Below are 15,540 nucleotides of genomic sequence, written 5' to 3'. Positions count from 1 at the left end.
TGCCAGTATTTCATTCCTTTATATTACCGAGTAACATTTTATTTTATTTTATTTTATTTTTTTTTTTTTGTGGTTTTTGGCCGGGGCTGGGTTTGAACCCGCCACCTCTGGCATATGGGACCAGCGCCCTACTCCTTGAGCCACAGGCGCCACCCGAGTAACATTTTATTATACATATTATACCACTTTTTATTTATCCATCAATAAATTGGATATTTGGCGTTTGGATTGTTTCTAATTTTTGTCTTTTATGACAAATGCTGCTGTGAATATTTGTGGATATGTGTTTTCTTTTCTCTTGGGTACATCCTGACGAGTGGAATTACTGGGTCTTGTGCTGAGTTTATGTTTTTTTTTTGTACAGACAGAGTCTCACTGTACCGCCCTCGGTAGAGTGCCGTGGCATCACACAGCTCACAGCAACCTCTAACTCTTGGGCTTACGCGATTCTCTTGCCTCAGCCTCCTGAGCAGCTGGGACTACAGGCGCCCGCCACAACACCCGGCTAGAGTTTGTTTTTATTTATTTATTTTTTTTGTAGAGACAGAGTCTCACTTTATGGCCCTCGGTAGAGTGCTGTGGCCTCACACAGCTCACAGCAACCTCCAACTCCTGGGCTTCAGCGATTCTCTTGCCTCAGCCTCCCGAGCAGCTGGGACTACAGGCGCCCGCCACAACGCCCGGCTATTTTTTTGTTGCAGTTTGGCCGGGGCTGGGTTTGAACCCGCCACCCTTGGCATATGGGGCCGGCGCCCTACTCACTGAGCCACAGGCGCTGCCCTAGAGTTTGTTTTTAAGAAAGCTCCTATCACCGGGCGTTGTGGCGGGCACCTGTAGTCCCAGCTACTCGGGAGGCTGAGGCAAGAGAATCGCTTAAGCCCAGGAGTTGGAGGTTGCTGTGAGCTGTGTGAGGCCACAGCACTCTATCGAGGGCCATAAAGTGAGACTCTGTCTCTACAAAAAAAAAAAAAGATCAAGAAAGCTCCTGTTTTCCAAAGTAACTGTGTCCTTATATTAGCCAACTGTGTATGAAAATACCAGTTCTTCCACAACTTCATCCTAATGTCTGAGGATGTTGAGTCTGTTTTCCTGTGCTTATTCATGTATCTTCTTTGGTGAAATATCTGTTAAAATCTATCCACTTTTTAATTGGGTTTGTTTAATTGAATTGAAAGAGTCCTGAATATATTCTGGATAAAAGTCCTATTTTTTTTTCTTCCAGAAGTTTTAATCTTACATTTAGGTCTGTTATCTGTTAATTTTTGTGTGTGGTGTGAAGTTAATCTTCTGGCATGTGAATATCTAATAGTCTTAGCATCACGGAAAAGCAAATCCTTTGCCATTGAATTTTTTTTGGCATTGTTGCTAAAAATAAATTATAAACATGATAGCTTATTTCTGGACTTTTTTTTTTTGCAATTTGGCTGGTGTCAGGTTCGAACTCACCACCCTCAGTATGTGGGGCCGGCGCCCTACTCACTGAGCCACAGGTGCTGCCCCTTATTTCTGGACTATTGATAATGTTCTTTTAATCTGTGTGCCTTTTTTCATGACAGTACCATACCGTCTTGATTTCTGTAGGTTTGTAAGTTTTGAAATCAGGTAGTGTAAATTTGCCCACTTTATTCTTTTTCAAAATTGTTAAGGCAATTTTGAGTCCTTCAAGTTTCCATAAAAAATTTTAGCTTCATCTTGTGCATACGAACAAAAAATTCTCATACAGTTATGATTGGAATTATATTAAATCTATAGTTGAATTTGGAGAGATTTGTCATTTTAAGAAACAGTGTTGTCTTCTAAAACATGATCATGAAATGACTCTCCATTTATTCAGATGTTCTTTAATTTCTCTCAGCAAAGTTTTGTAATTTTCAGGGTATAAGCCTGGAGCTTCTTACACTAATTGTGTTACTACGAATTTAATCTTGTGATGCTATTGTGAATTGAGTTGTGTTTTCTTCACTTAGTATTATGCTTTCCTTATTCATATTTTAGCATGCATCAGTACCTGATTCCTTTTTATTGCTGTATAATATTTCTTTGGATGGTTATGGATATACTGCATTTTGTATATCCATTCATTAGTTGGTATACACTTGGATTGTTCCCCTTTTGGTTATGATTACTGGTAGATAAGGGTTTTGTATGGATATATCTTTTCATTTCTCTTAGGTATGTACCTAGGAGTGGAATTGTTGTAGGAATATTTTATTTTATTTATTATTTTTTTTTGAGAGAGAGTCTCAAGCTGTTGCCCTGGGTAGAGTACTGTGGTGTCACAGTTCACAGCAACCTCCAACTCTTGGGCTTAAGTGATTTTCTTGCTTCAGCCTCCCAAGTACCCTGTTTTCCCAAAAATAAGACATCCTCTGAAAATAAGACCTACTTACAGGAAAGATAAGACGTCCCCTGAAAATAAGACCTAGTGCATCTTTGGGAGCACACCTTAAAATAAGACTCTGGGATTGCAGGCGCCCGCCACAGCGCCCAGCTATTTTTTTGTTGTAGTTGTCATTGTTGTTTGGCCAGCCCGGGCTGGATTTGAACCCACCAGCTCCGATGTATGTGGCTGGCGCCTTAGCCACTTGAGCTACAGGCACCAAGCTTGTTGTAGGAATATTTAAAATTCTAATTCAGTTTATTTACTTGTTACAGGTCTGTTCTGATTTTCTCTTCTTGAGTGATCTTTGGTAGTTTGTGTCTTTCTAAGATTTTCATATAAATTGTGTATTAATGACATAAGTTTTTCATAGTATTTCCTTATAATGCTTCTGATTTCTGTAGGGATATTAGTTATGTCTCCTCTTTCATCCATTATTTTGGTAATTTGTGTCTTATCTATTTTCTTTTTTCTTGGTCAGTCTAGCTAAAACTCTGATATTTCTGTTTACTTTTTTAAAGGACCAATATTAATTTTCCTTGAAAATTTTCTATTTTCTATCTTTTTAGTTGATTTTTGCACTGATTTCCTCCCTTTTGCTTGCATTTGGGTTTACTTTGCTCTTTATCTAATTCTTTATCTGATTTCTTTCTTTCTTTTTTTTTTTTTTTTTTTGAGACAGAGCCTCAAGCTGTTACCCTGGTAGAGTGCTGTGGCATCACAGCTCACAGCAACCTCCAATTCCTGGCTCAAGTGATCCTCCTGCCTCCACCTCCTAAGTAGCTGGGACTACAGGCACCCGCCACAACACCCAGCTATTTTTTGGTTGCAGCCCTCATTGTTGTTTGGCGGGCCCAGGCTGGATTCGAACCTGCCAGTTCAGGTGTATGTGGCTGGTGCCTTAGCCGCTTGAGCCACAGGCGCCGACCTCTTTATCTGATTTCTTAAAGTAGAAGCTTATTCATTTGAGACTGTTCTTGTCTAATACAGTGACTTACAGCTATAATTTTCTTCTTAGCACTGCTTGAGCCTAACCTGTAAATTTTTATATTGTTTAGTTTTCATTCATCTTCAGTTAAATGCATTTTCTGAGTTGTGATTTCTCTGTTGATCCATTGGTTATTTAGAAATGTATTCATTAATTTTCACATGTTTATGGATTTTCTGAAGTTTCTTCTGTTGCTGGTTTCTTTGTGGTCAGAGAACATATTTTGTGTGATTTCAAACCTTTTACATTTCTTGAGACTTGATTATTCCTTAACATATAATATATCCTGGAGAATGTTCCATGTATACTAAAAAGACTACATATTCTGTTGTCAGATGGGTTTTATTTTAGAGACAGAGTCTGAGTTTGTCACCCTCGGCAGAGTGCTGTGGTGTTACAGCTCACAGCAACCTCCAGCTCTTGGGCTTAGGTGATTCTCTTGCCTCAGCATCTGGAGTACCTGGGATGATAGGTGCCTGCCACAATGCCTGGCTACTTTTTTTGTTGCAGTTTGACTAGGGCCAGGGGTGTGAACCCGCGGCCCTTGGTATATGGGGCCAGCGCCCTACTCATTGAACCACAGGCGCTGCCCCAGATGGGGTTTTATATAAATGTTAGTTCAAATTTGTTAATAATGTTGTTCAGGTCTTCAATATCCTTCCTGATTTCCAATCTAATTATTTTATCAATTACTGAGGTTGAGGTATTGACATCTCCAGTTATTACTGATGAATTTTCTATTTTTCCTTTTAGTTCTTTTACTTTATATATTTTAGAACTCTGTTGTTATATGCATATAAGTTTTTAATGGTTAGATCTTTCTGATCAATTGATTTTCTTAGCCTTATGAAATGTCTGTGTCCACAATTTGACGTCTGTTTTGTTTAATTTTAGCATAGCTAGCATAGATGTGTTATAGTTACTATTTATGTGGTATCCTTTTCATTTTCTCCTTTCAGTCTATGTGTGTCATTGAATCTCTTACAGTACATTATATAGTTTGATCTTGTTTTTTTAAATCCAGTCTTAGAAGTGCTGTTTTTGGGGAGTGTTTAGTTCATCTTCATTTATTTATTACTGTTTTTTTCCATCTGTATGTAAAGTAATTATCAATATAATTGAATTTATGTCTGCCATTTTGCTATTGGTTATATGGCTCATTTTTTTTGTTTGGTTTCTCCTTTATACCATCTTTTATGTTAAATATTATTGTTTTATTTTATCAGTGTGATTCCTTTTTTATGTATTTTTTTGAGTTATAATCTTTGTTGTTGCTTTAGGGATTAAAGTAAGCATCCTCATTTATGACAGTTTGCTTGAGGTTTATACTATTTACACTCTCTTCTTTATGTTATTTTTTAAAAATTTTTTGTTTGTAGTTGTTGTTTGGCAGGCCCAGGCTGGATTTGAACCCATCAGCTCCCATGTATGTGGTTGGCTCCCTAGCTGCTGAGCTACAGGTGCCGAGCCCCTTCTTTGTGTTATTATCATATATATTACCTTAAAAATTTTGTAAACCCAACAGTACAGCCTTATGATCATTATTATTTATTCTGATGTCTTTTAAAAAAGTTAGTAAAAAAAACAGAACAAGCATTTATGTAATATCTGTTTATCTTCATATTGACTTTTTTTGGTGTTCTTTGTTTGTTGAAGGGGATTTGAATTACCATGTTGTTATCAGGTAATTTGAATTACCTTTTCTTTCAATGTAGAGGATTTCCCTGTATATCTGTATGTGTGTGTGTATGTATGTATTTGTTAAGTCATATTTGCTAACAATAAATTTTCTCAGTCTTCGGAAATATTTTAATTTTCCCTTCACTATTTTTTAAATGTTTTTTTATTTACAAGTCTGTAAAACTTAAGCCATCCTAAGACTTCTTTTATTCCTGAAAAGTTATTTTTGTTTAATATGTTGAATAATTGATGGGTACTTTTTCTTTTAGCAATTTGAACATATCATTCCACTGCTTTCTGTGTTCTATCATTTTTGATAAGAAGTCAGCTGTCAATTTTACTATAGTTCCACTGCATAAGTCTTTTTCTATTACTCCTTTCAAAATTTTGCCATTGTCTTTTTTTTTTTTTTGATACAGAGTCTCACTCTGTCACTGTGGGTAGAGTGCTGTGGTATCATAGCTCACAGTATCCTCAAACTCTTGAGCTCAAGAGATTTTTTTGGCTCAGCTAAGAAACTGGGACTACAGGTTCCTCCATAACACCTGGCTAATTTTTTTATTAGAAACTGGGTCTTGCTCTTGCCCAGGCTGGTCTTCAGCTGTTGAGCTTAAGCAATCCACCTGCCTCTGCCTTCCAGAGTGCTGGGATTACAGGCGTGAGCCGCTATGCTTTTGCCTTTGTTTTTTAACAGTGTGAAAGACGTTCTCTTTGTGTTTATCCTAGTTAGGGTTTATTTATCTCCTTGCATTTATATATTAATATTTTTTTGTCAAATCTCTCATTACATGATATGCTGATATTGTCCCATGGTTCTCTCTGGTTCTGTTTATGTTCTGTCTTCCCCCCACCCCCCACCATGATCTTCATATTATTTTGTTTTTATTGATTTTCAGGTTCATTGATTCTTTCCTCTTAAATCTGTTGTTGAACACCCTTGGAGTATTTTAATTTTATTACTGTGCTTTTCAACTCCAGAATTCCCATCTCTTCCTTTTAAAAAATTGATATAATTAATAAAGTATAAAATTTACCATTTTAAAATATATAATTCAGTGGTTTTTAGAATGGTCACAAGATTATGCAGCCATCACCATTGCCTAATTGTGGTACATTTTTATCAGTCCATAAAAAAATTACACATCCATTCACACTCACCTCTTCCTCCTCTACTTGCTTCAACCTCTGACACCTACTTTGTGTTTTTATAAATGTGCCTGGCCAGACATTTCACGTGAATGGAATCATAACATATGTGGTCTTTTGCGTCTGGCTTTCTTCACATAGCTTAAACCTTTCCAATTCAATTTTTATGCTACCTGCATCCACTCCAGGACTTAATTATTATTTTTTGGTGCGGGGGGCGGGGAGAAGGTGATATATAACTTGTAATTACTTGTAAGTGTCCTTGCTGTATTACTTGTAAAGAGAAAAACATAAATATGAACTTACCTGATGATTTTATTATCTATTTTAGATATTTTATTAATAGTGTTTTTGTTTATAAACAAAAAAAAGTCATTATGTCTGACCTCATCTGACATAGGATCAGAAAAGGTTAATGCTTTTAAGGTTCATCCACATTGTCAGTAGGTCCTTTTAATGGCTGAATAGTATTTTAATGAATGGATATAAACATGCCCTGTTTGTTTATCTTCTCCTTAGTTGATAGATATTTGGGTTATCTCTGCTTTTGGCTGTTATGAATTAATACTTCATTTGGTTCTTATTTCTTTTTATTTATATTTGCTGTTCTGTGAATGAGTCATCATCCTTGTCCTTTTTTGTTTTGTTTTGTTATGGTGTCTCTCACCCTGTTACCCAGGCTGGAGTGCAGTGATGTTTTCAAGCAGTTTTCCTGCCTCAGTTTCCCAATGGCCTACAGGCATGTGCCATCATGCCTGGCCAATTTTTAAGTGTTTTTGCAGAGAAGGGGTTGATCCCATTATGTTGTCAGGCTGGTTGTGAACTCCTGGGCTCAAGTGATCCTGCCACCTTGACCTCCCAAAGTCCTAAAATTACAGGCATGAGCCCCTGTGCCCAGCCTCATTTAATTAATCAATCGTGTTTTCTTTTGATTATTTGAACATATTTATAATAGCTGTTTTGAAGTTTTTGCCCTTTAAGTCCAACACCTTGGTCCCTTCAGAGCTAGATTCTACTGTCTACTTTCTTTTCCCTGTCTATGAATCAAGCGCTTTCTTGTGCCCTGAATTTTTTTGTGACAATTGGACATTTTGGATAATACATTGTAACAACTCTAGTTCCTAATTTTTTTTTCCTCCTTGAGGTTGTTGTCATTTTTTGTCATTGTGTTTAGTAATTAGCATTTTGTCTCGTCCATACGAAATCTGTGGAGTCTGTTTCTGTGAAGTGTGTGATTGCTGATTTCTTTGCTCAATTTTTAATTTTTATTTTCTTTTTAAGCTGGTTTTATAGGGATTAGCTGTATATCAGCATAGCTAGTGGTCAGCCAGTGCTTGGTCATTGCTGTTGTTGAAATCCTGTGCCAGTATATGCTTCCCCACTTAATGCTGATGATTCTTTATGTGTTTTCAAAGCCTAAGCAGTTTTTAAGGTTGCCTTGGCTGTTCATTTCTTTCAAGGTCTCTTGTATTGTATTTCCTCTGCGTCTGCCCACCCATCTATCTCATGGTTTTCCAGATGGTTGTGGATAGCTTGTTTCCTCTCTGGTCTCTCTTATTGGATGAGTAGCCAGCTTATTAAGACCCCCATAGCTGTGTTGTATTCTGGATCTCTCTGTTACATGACTGGTCTTTTGCTGATTTCAGCTTCAGCCTTGCTGAATCAACTAACTGGTCCTTGTCATTCATTTGGTCCTGAGATTGCTGCTATTACTGACCACATTTGGGATGGATTTTTTCCTGTGCTTCAATACAAATCATTTCAGCCTCCTCTGGAAGTGAATCTGCTCATTTTCAAGACTTGCCATCATATAATTGCCATGGCAACCCAACTGAGATGGGGGATGGTAGCAGCCCCAGATGAAAACATGACAGACATGCATAGTTCTTAACTGTGGTTCTGTGGTTTTTCATGAGTAACCACTATTTCATTTGCTTGCTTTTGTCTATTTCCAGAGCCATCAGCGGTTATTTTGGCATATTTTTCTAAATTTTTCATTGCCTGTTGGGGAAAGCATTTGTTAATCCACCTAGGTGGACTTTTCATTAACAAAAAGTTTGAGATGCTGCATATGTAAAGTGAGATTTTTTTTTTTTTTTTTTTACTGTGTACTAAGTTCAGATTTTTGCAGTTTTTCTTTTGGCCAGGGCTGGGTTTGAACCCACCATCTCCAGCATAGGGGGCCAGCGGCCTACTCCTTCGAGCCATAGGTGCCGCCCAGTGTGTACTAAGTTTATTCAAGATAAACCGTCAGGGAGATTTCTGATTAAGTAAGATTCATTGAGTTCTCTGTGCTGAGGAAATGAGGTCTGTAAATATTTTGTGTTGCTATTGGGTAGTAATGTTTGGAGGCATAGAACTGTTAAATGGAAGGTAGAAGGAAGGATATTAAGGAGCACAGGAATTGTTATTTTAATTATTTAGGGACCGTAAGCTCTTGATCTGTGAATGGTGCATTCCTTCACAAAGCCACAGTACAAAATCATAACACCACTGTGTTTGATGACAGCGTTCTCTCGTTGCAGATAGAGTAAGAAAAAATAACTTCTGAGGCATGAATTTGCAAACCTAAATATGAGATTTAAATAATGGTCATATGGGGAAATGAATTTTATATTTATCTTTTACATCTTAAGAAAAGTTTACTAAAATTACCTTACATTTCTTTAGTTTTACCTGCATTGTATATAGATTGTTCTCAAACTTAAATGGCTTCTCAGATTACCTGAGATGCTGTGTACTATATTGTAGTTTATAATTTGATAAAGCTCAGTGACTTTCTAAACTAATTAAAATGACCAGTTTTTAAGGATGTTCAACAATATTGTTTGGTTGGTAGGTGTTTTCCTCTTCTGCATTTAGTTTATGAATATTTTTGATAGATTTAAAATAATATACTTTTATGAAGATACACATATCATCATCAGCATGGTAATATTACTGTTACATTTTAAATAATAGACTTTTTAAAGCAGGTTAGTATTGCAGAAAATTTGTGCAAGAAAGTACGGTTTTCCTAGATCTCCTTTCCTCACCCTTGCCCCTCCAAATTTTTCCTGTTATTAACATCTTGCATTTTGTGGTGTATTTGTTTATAATGAACCAACATATTGATATTTCTATGCATTTCCTCCTCCTCACCCCTGCCCACAGTTTTCCTTATTATTACCATCTTACATTGGTGTGGTGTATTTGTTGCAGTTAGTGAACCAGTATATTGATATACCTATTGATTTTTTGAAAGCAATTGTAATCTAGTTTTATAAATTAATATAGTAATTTCTGTGAATCCACATATGTACTCAGTTGGGATAACTTGTTTATTATTTTTTTTTACTCTCAGTGAGAGTGAAACACAACTGTTCTGATCTTTTTTAGGGTGGAATAATTAATGATGGTTCTGAATTAATTGGTCCTCCTGAAGCTTATTCAGATTCCCTCATTGATACCTTTCCTGAGTGTAGTACAGAAGGTAAGAGATTTTTTTGTTTAAACTTTTATATTTCAAACGTTTTGGTTGCAAGAGACTATAAATCTTATCTGCATTGCAGAAAACAGATGTATGTAGGAATTTGGGGGATATTTCACTGATGATAAAGAGTTTTTTTTCCTTATACATTTTAACATCACTGATACTGGGTGCATCATATAGGATCAATGATATCTCACATTTAATTGGCAGTTTTTTTCTTTCTTAGTAGTATATAAAATAGTGATTTATTCTGCAGTTAGTGATGTCTTAGGTTTGATGAAATACAGTATAATGAATAGTTTGTATTGTCTAGTATGGAGGTACCTTCCTGAAGTTTATGTAGTATCATGTGACTTTTAGGCAATGAATTTCAAGATTGGCTATACAAATTTTATCATTTACCCAGAAAGAATAAACCTAAGGTAGTTTTAGTGTTTTTGATATGTTTTCTAATAACATGAATCTAAATCAAGGTACTTTTTGTACTTCTCATCACTTTAATTCAAGAATGTTTAATCTCTTGTTTTATTCCTCTATTAAGCTGTGCTTGAATTTATAGGAAGATTTGAACATGTACATCTTAGCTGTTAGATTTTCATAACTAGTTTTCTTTCAGGGAAGATAATGGAATTAAAAAAAGAGAGATCTGGAGGTAGGTGGGAGGGGGTCCTTAAAAATCAAATAGGTAATTGGATTTGTTTCAGGTGGCTTAGAGTTGGTTTATTAAAGGTAAAATAATAGGTGAAATAATATTTCTTGATCTCTTTGACGAGTAAGAGTTTATGGCAGAGGAGGAGGCTTTATGACTCTCTGCGGAAGGTAGCATGTCTCATTGTAGTGCTGTTTTAGTGAGGGTTTGTAGTGCTGTCATACATCAGAAGCCACGTTGGCATTGATCTGTTGCAGTGAATTCCCATCTTGATCTGGTAAGAGCAACAAATTCCTATCCATTCTGTGGGCTGATGTACTTAAATTTTTCTTTCTTTTGGTCTTACCACATTAGAGAAATAGTTAACTTTTATATTTTCTCATTTGCCTTCCTTTGCCTTAAAAGCAAAGTTTATTAATTTAACCTAGGGTTCTGTGTAATTCATGGGGGCCACATGCTCCATCCTAGTTCTGTCAGGTTCATAGAAAAATATTGTTGCCAGTAATTTTACTTTATAATCTGTCATTTTTTTTGGTGGTGGTGGTGGGAGAAATATCTATTTTCTATGATCTGTTTTAATCAGAGGTCCTTGCTATAGGGTTTGGGAAATCTAGCCCCTACTTGGGATCCCGATATAATTACAATTTTAGAACTAGTTTCCATGGAAGTTGACTTTTCTGGGTTATTTGATCTGGCTGCTGCCTCATTTCCCCTTCTCCTGAGGAAGGGGAGTGCACATTTTCCGCTTGTAAAACCATACTGATCGTGTGTGATACCCAATAGAGAACGAATAGGAAAGTGTATTTAATGAGGACTACAATTCTTAGAAATATGGAACGTTTCTTTTTTTTTTTTTTAATTTTTGGGTACAGGAATCAAAGATTGTGTAATGTGGGAGTGGTTACATCCTTTTTATATCCTTAACAAGCCTTTATTATTAGGTAGGAGTCAACCATGGTGAGAGAACGGTGAATACTCAAATGGGGGGTAGTATGGAGATCTTTTTGTCCTTTACTACAGTCTATGAGAGAATGGAAGGAACATTATTATTAGGAATGACTTTTCTTGGGAGAGTGTTCTAATGTATTGAAAGCTGTTCAAGGTGATCAGGTGACTGCATTAATGTTAAGGGAGATGTACCCTAAATTACATGCTCCCTAGGGTAAGCATGTAATTTATTGTACAAACTAGGACACTTCTGAGAATTAGATAATGCTGTTGATAATTATACCAAGACCACAAATGTGATATAGGACTGTCTCAGGCATACTGAGCCATAAGGGTGATCCTACCTGAAGCAGAGCTTAGCTCTGAAGTTTCAAAAAGGTGTGTTTCTTTGGAAGCCTTTACCTTTTAGTAATGTGCTTTTATGAGAGAAATTGGGGCCAAAATTTCTGTTAAAAACACAGAAGAAAGACTTTAGGACGCCTAAAAGGAATGTTGACATTTTATCCTGTTGGTGCAGTTGAATTTTTCAACTACATTACTATCTCTCAGACACACTGTGATCCATGGAGAATGAAAAACATGGAACTGGAAATGCTGTTAATGCTTGTGTTTTTTCTCTCCTCCCTTTCAAAGCTGTTATGCTTGGCTAATTAATCCTGCTAAAAGATGCCAGGTTGACAAATACAGATAGATCAAAGTGTCAAATTCACTGCAAATTCATTGTTATTTGAGAGAGAAAAAGGCTTTTAAATATCATGAGATCACCTGGCATAGTGGGAAAGTGGAAGATTTACTTTACATCAAAAGGTCTGCAAACTCCAGGGACAGCCAGGGGAGAGGGCATCTAGTAGCACAAGAGCAGGGAAGCTGGCAGCCAGCCGGGGCCCACAGGTATGCAGAGAAATGGAGGCTTGTGGAGGGACTGTGGTGGCAAATGATTGTGGTTTGGATTGAAAGCCAAAATGTGAGGAGGTGATTCACTCCATAACAGCTCCTCTGAGCGTACTATTTTCAATGTGTTTTGAAGGTGGATTGTCATTTTTCATACTGTGATTTAGTTTGGCGTTGAAGTGAGCCAGAGGGGCAAATCTTAATTAGTCTGCTGTTTCAAGGTCCTTCAGTTACAGTTAGAATGACAAGTTTATCACTTCTTTGAGAACAGATGTAGAAGCTAGGTGATCATTATTTTTGTTAGTACTTAAAAACTCAGTCAACTAATATACTGTGAAATGTAAGTTTTCTGAAAAAACAGGATATGGATTTCTGTTTTTTAAAATTACAGTTAATTTCTAGTAGAGTGGGCTAGAGAAACCCCTTTAAATTTTCATAAAATCAATAATTTGGCGATAAACTGGTAAATTGTATTTAATATGAAACTGAAAATTAACAAAATTATTCAGTAGGTTTTTAGACAAAAAATTAATGTTGTTTTATATTACTTAAATGAAATGCTGGTTACTTTTTATCTCCTTTGTTCAAAGAAATTAAACTATATTTTCTCAAGGATGAAAGAAGATCTTTTTGATTGCTAACATCTTATTTCCATTTTAAACTTGTATCTTTTTGTTGAATTAAATTTAGCTATGAAGTTACTGTGGTATTTGTGGAAATCTGCCCAAATCGGTGCCTGGGAATTGAGCTTCTTGACATGTTTCTCTCATCTGTTGGCCTGTTTGAAGGATGTAGGTTGCTTTGTTGCCATCCTGGCCTTGATACCAGGGCCTTTGATGTTGGTATACTCTCATCTGGTAACCTGTGTCATTTCCTTTTCCTAATACATTACTTGATTTCCTTTTCTGTTTTGGGAGGGACGTTTTCCAGGTTCATCCAGCAAATAAGAGAAAATAATTTGGTGATCATAACTACAAACAAATTGAGAGATCAGCTTCTAAGATGTAGCAGATCTTAAGAGTGAATATTCTTAAATTAGTCTCATGGAATAATAAAAAGTACCCTTTTTTTTGGCTGTAAATTGTGGAATAAGAACTCCTCAAGTGTTCATTGTGACAATTGTAGGGATAAGAAAGGATCTATTAAGCTGTTCTGGATTACAAATTTTAAAGAAAATGAAATATACATTTTGAGGATAGCATCTGTTGTGGTCTTTGTAAGGGAACCATTAAAATGAAATGAATCCCAAGATTTATAGGTTGATTTGATGTCAGGGTAATAATTCCTTTCTGTTGACAAACATGAAGATTATGGCTAAACTAGTAAAAGCAGTGGTATAGATTATATTTAAAACATTATGGGGATTAACTGGAAAGCTATATAGCTATTTAAGTTTGAAAAATACCTCTCTGTCAAAATACCATTTATTTTCCCTTTTTATTTGTGTTATTTTAATTTAATGGATTTAAAGTTGATGCTTTCAGGAAGGACTGTTTTAAACAGGAGTATTTTCAGGTGATTGGCTAATTTAAACCAAATCTATTTTTGAGATAAAGTCTATTCACTACACAATTTAGTGTGAGATGACAAAATATAGAAAATCTAATTAGAAGTAATTTAAATTTAAAGTAGAATTTAGTACAAATGTCCACTAGGTGGCACCATGAGAACTCTAAATCTTGCTGCTGAGCTTCTTCTAGGTTTTCTATTATGTGGGTTAGAGTATCTATTGCTTACTCAGCTTGAAGAAATTGTTTTTTCTCTTAAGTGCTTATTTACTCTGTTTTATTCACTGCCCCTTATTATTTGAATTTGCTTTGGTGGAGGAGCTTAAAAAGGAAAAAAGAGCAAGCCATTTTATTCAAGATAAATACAAATGAGAATGTGTCAATGTGTGTAGCCAATAAAACAAATGCTACAAATTATAAATATTGACTCTTAAAAACCCTTTGGATATTGAGAATAAACATCGGACATTAGAAGTTTAGGGATTGTGTGGCACAAATAACACAAATTTCATGATATGCCTGGGAATCAGGGTTTTAGGGTAGAAGGGAACATTAGAAATGATACAGTTAAATCTTTTATTTTACAGGTGAAAAGGTGGAAATTCAGGGAAGTTAAGCCACGTGCCTAAGGTACTCCAGGTATTTGATAATCCTCACAGAACTATATTTTGAAATGAAAAGAGTTGATTTTGTGGTGGGGACGTAGAAAGAATACATATTTAGTATAGAAAGCTCAGCGTGAGCTACTTGTACGCTGGTAACAGGCTGCATGTCCTGTAGCCAGACAAGGTATGAAGAATAGCAGGATAAAAATTCACTGGGTGAAAGGGGAAGCCAAGTGATAGATATTTATTGTTCATGGTAAGATAACAGTATTAGGGCTGTAATTATGACCGTTTGTGTTGGTTTCTGAACTTATTCTTTTTGCATCAGATATACAATAGCTATTCTGATGTTCTTTTTACGAAATTTGAAGAGTGAGGCATAGACATGTCCCAAGGATGTTATACAAATGTGGAACATCAAAGGAATGGTTCCTTTTAGTAACAGTAGCTATTACTAAATGATGAGTGGGGAATCAAGTACAGGAATCTTAACTAGCGCTAAGCTTTAGATTTAGGTATCCATTTAATATCATATTAATAAGAGCTTTCTTAATGGAAACAGATATGTATGCCTTTTACCTCAGGGTAACCTTTGTTCTGCTGGCTAGATACCTTGCTTTGTGCATGAAGCATGAGTCATTGCTACTAGGAAAAATAGAAATTCCCTTTTGTTGACTATGGCAATATTTGAACCTCAGAGCTCAGTGAAAGCTATCAGCTAATAATAATGAGGCCAGGTATTTTATATATAGTCACCCATGAGAGACCACCTGTTGTTCTAAAGGAAACTGATCTCTTTTTACAGATGGTCTTCAAATACAGATTTTTGATAGTTTATAGTATAAAGATTTATTCTATGGCAACTCAACCTTTTCCCCTGGGGCCTGTCTTTCAGAGATGGTGTCCTAGACAGATTTCACTATACTGCCCTACTCTGAGCAGTTCAAAGCACAGAGGTAAGGGTAGGTAGGTGAACTGGGATGCTAAATAAACCCCTCATGTCTGTAGCTGCTTTTTAACAAGTCACCTGGGGCCCTCTAATAGCCCTGAGACTTGAATCTCTGTGATATGAACCTGGAGGCAGAACGCTTTCATAGAACCTTTGACTTTTTCCCCTTGTATCACTTCCAAAAAAAGCTTAGGTTTTTGCCTTGATGGTGTTGGTGAAGGATGCACCTTTTACTCTCATGATGGCCCAGAGGGCCCCTTTAAGTATGGATTGACTTCAGTTTGGTTTAACTTTTGACAAATAGTCTCTACATTGTATCAGATG

General features: G+C 36.1%; 1 protein-coding gene across 7 annotated transcripts in view; it reads left to right on the top strand.

The window, feature by feature from the left end:
- Nucleotides 1-15,540, top strand: part of RPS6KC1 (ribosomal protein S6 kinase C1) — a 207,923-nt gene that overhangs the window by 52,235 nt on the left and 140,148 nt on the right. For 5 of the 7 annotated variants that reach the window (XR_008383087.1, XM_053605714.1, XM_053605715.1 and 2 more), the window contains one exon: nucleotides 9,573-9,666. Coding sequence is in view for 2 of the 7 variants with exons in the window: in XM_053605714.1 (XP_053461689.1) it covers nucleotides 9,573-9,666 (94 nt within the window). In the remaining 5 variants the exon portion in view is untranslated. Of the gene's footprint in view, nucleotides 1-9,572; nucleotides 9,667-14,267; nucleotides 14,302-15,540 lie in introns of those variants that run through there. The other 2 variants (XM_053605720.1, XM_053605719.1) reach the window with 2 other exon arrangements.

Source organism: Nycticebus coucang, chromosome 10 (genome assembly GCF_027406575.1).
Source record: "Nycticebus coucang isolate mNycCou1 chromosome 10, mNycCou1.pri, whole genome shotgun sequence".
Classification (NCBI taxonomy): Eukaryota; Metazoa; Chordata; class Mammalia; order Primates; family Lorisidae; genus Nycticebus; species Nycticebus coucang.
Note: the sequence above shows the minus strand (reverse complement) of the source record. Positions and strands in the feature narration are given on the sequence as shown.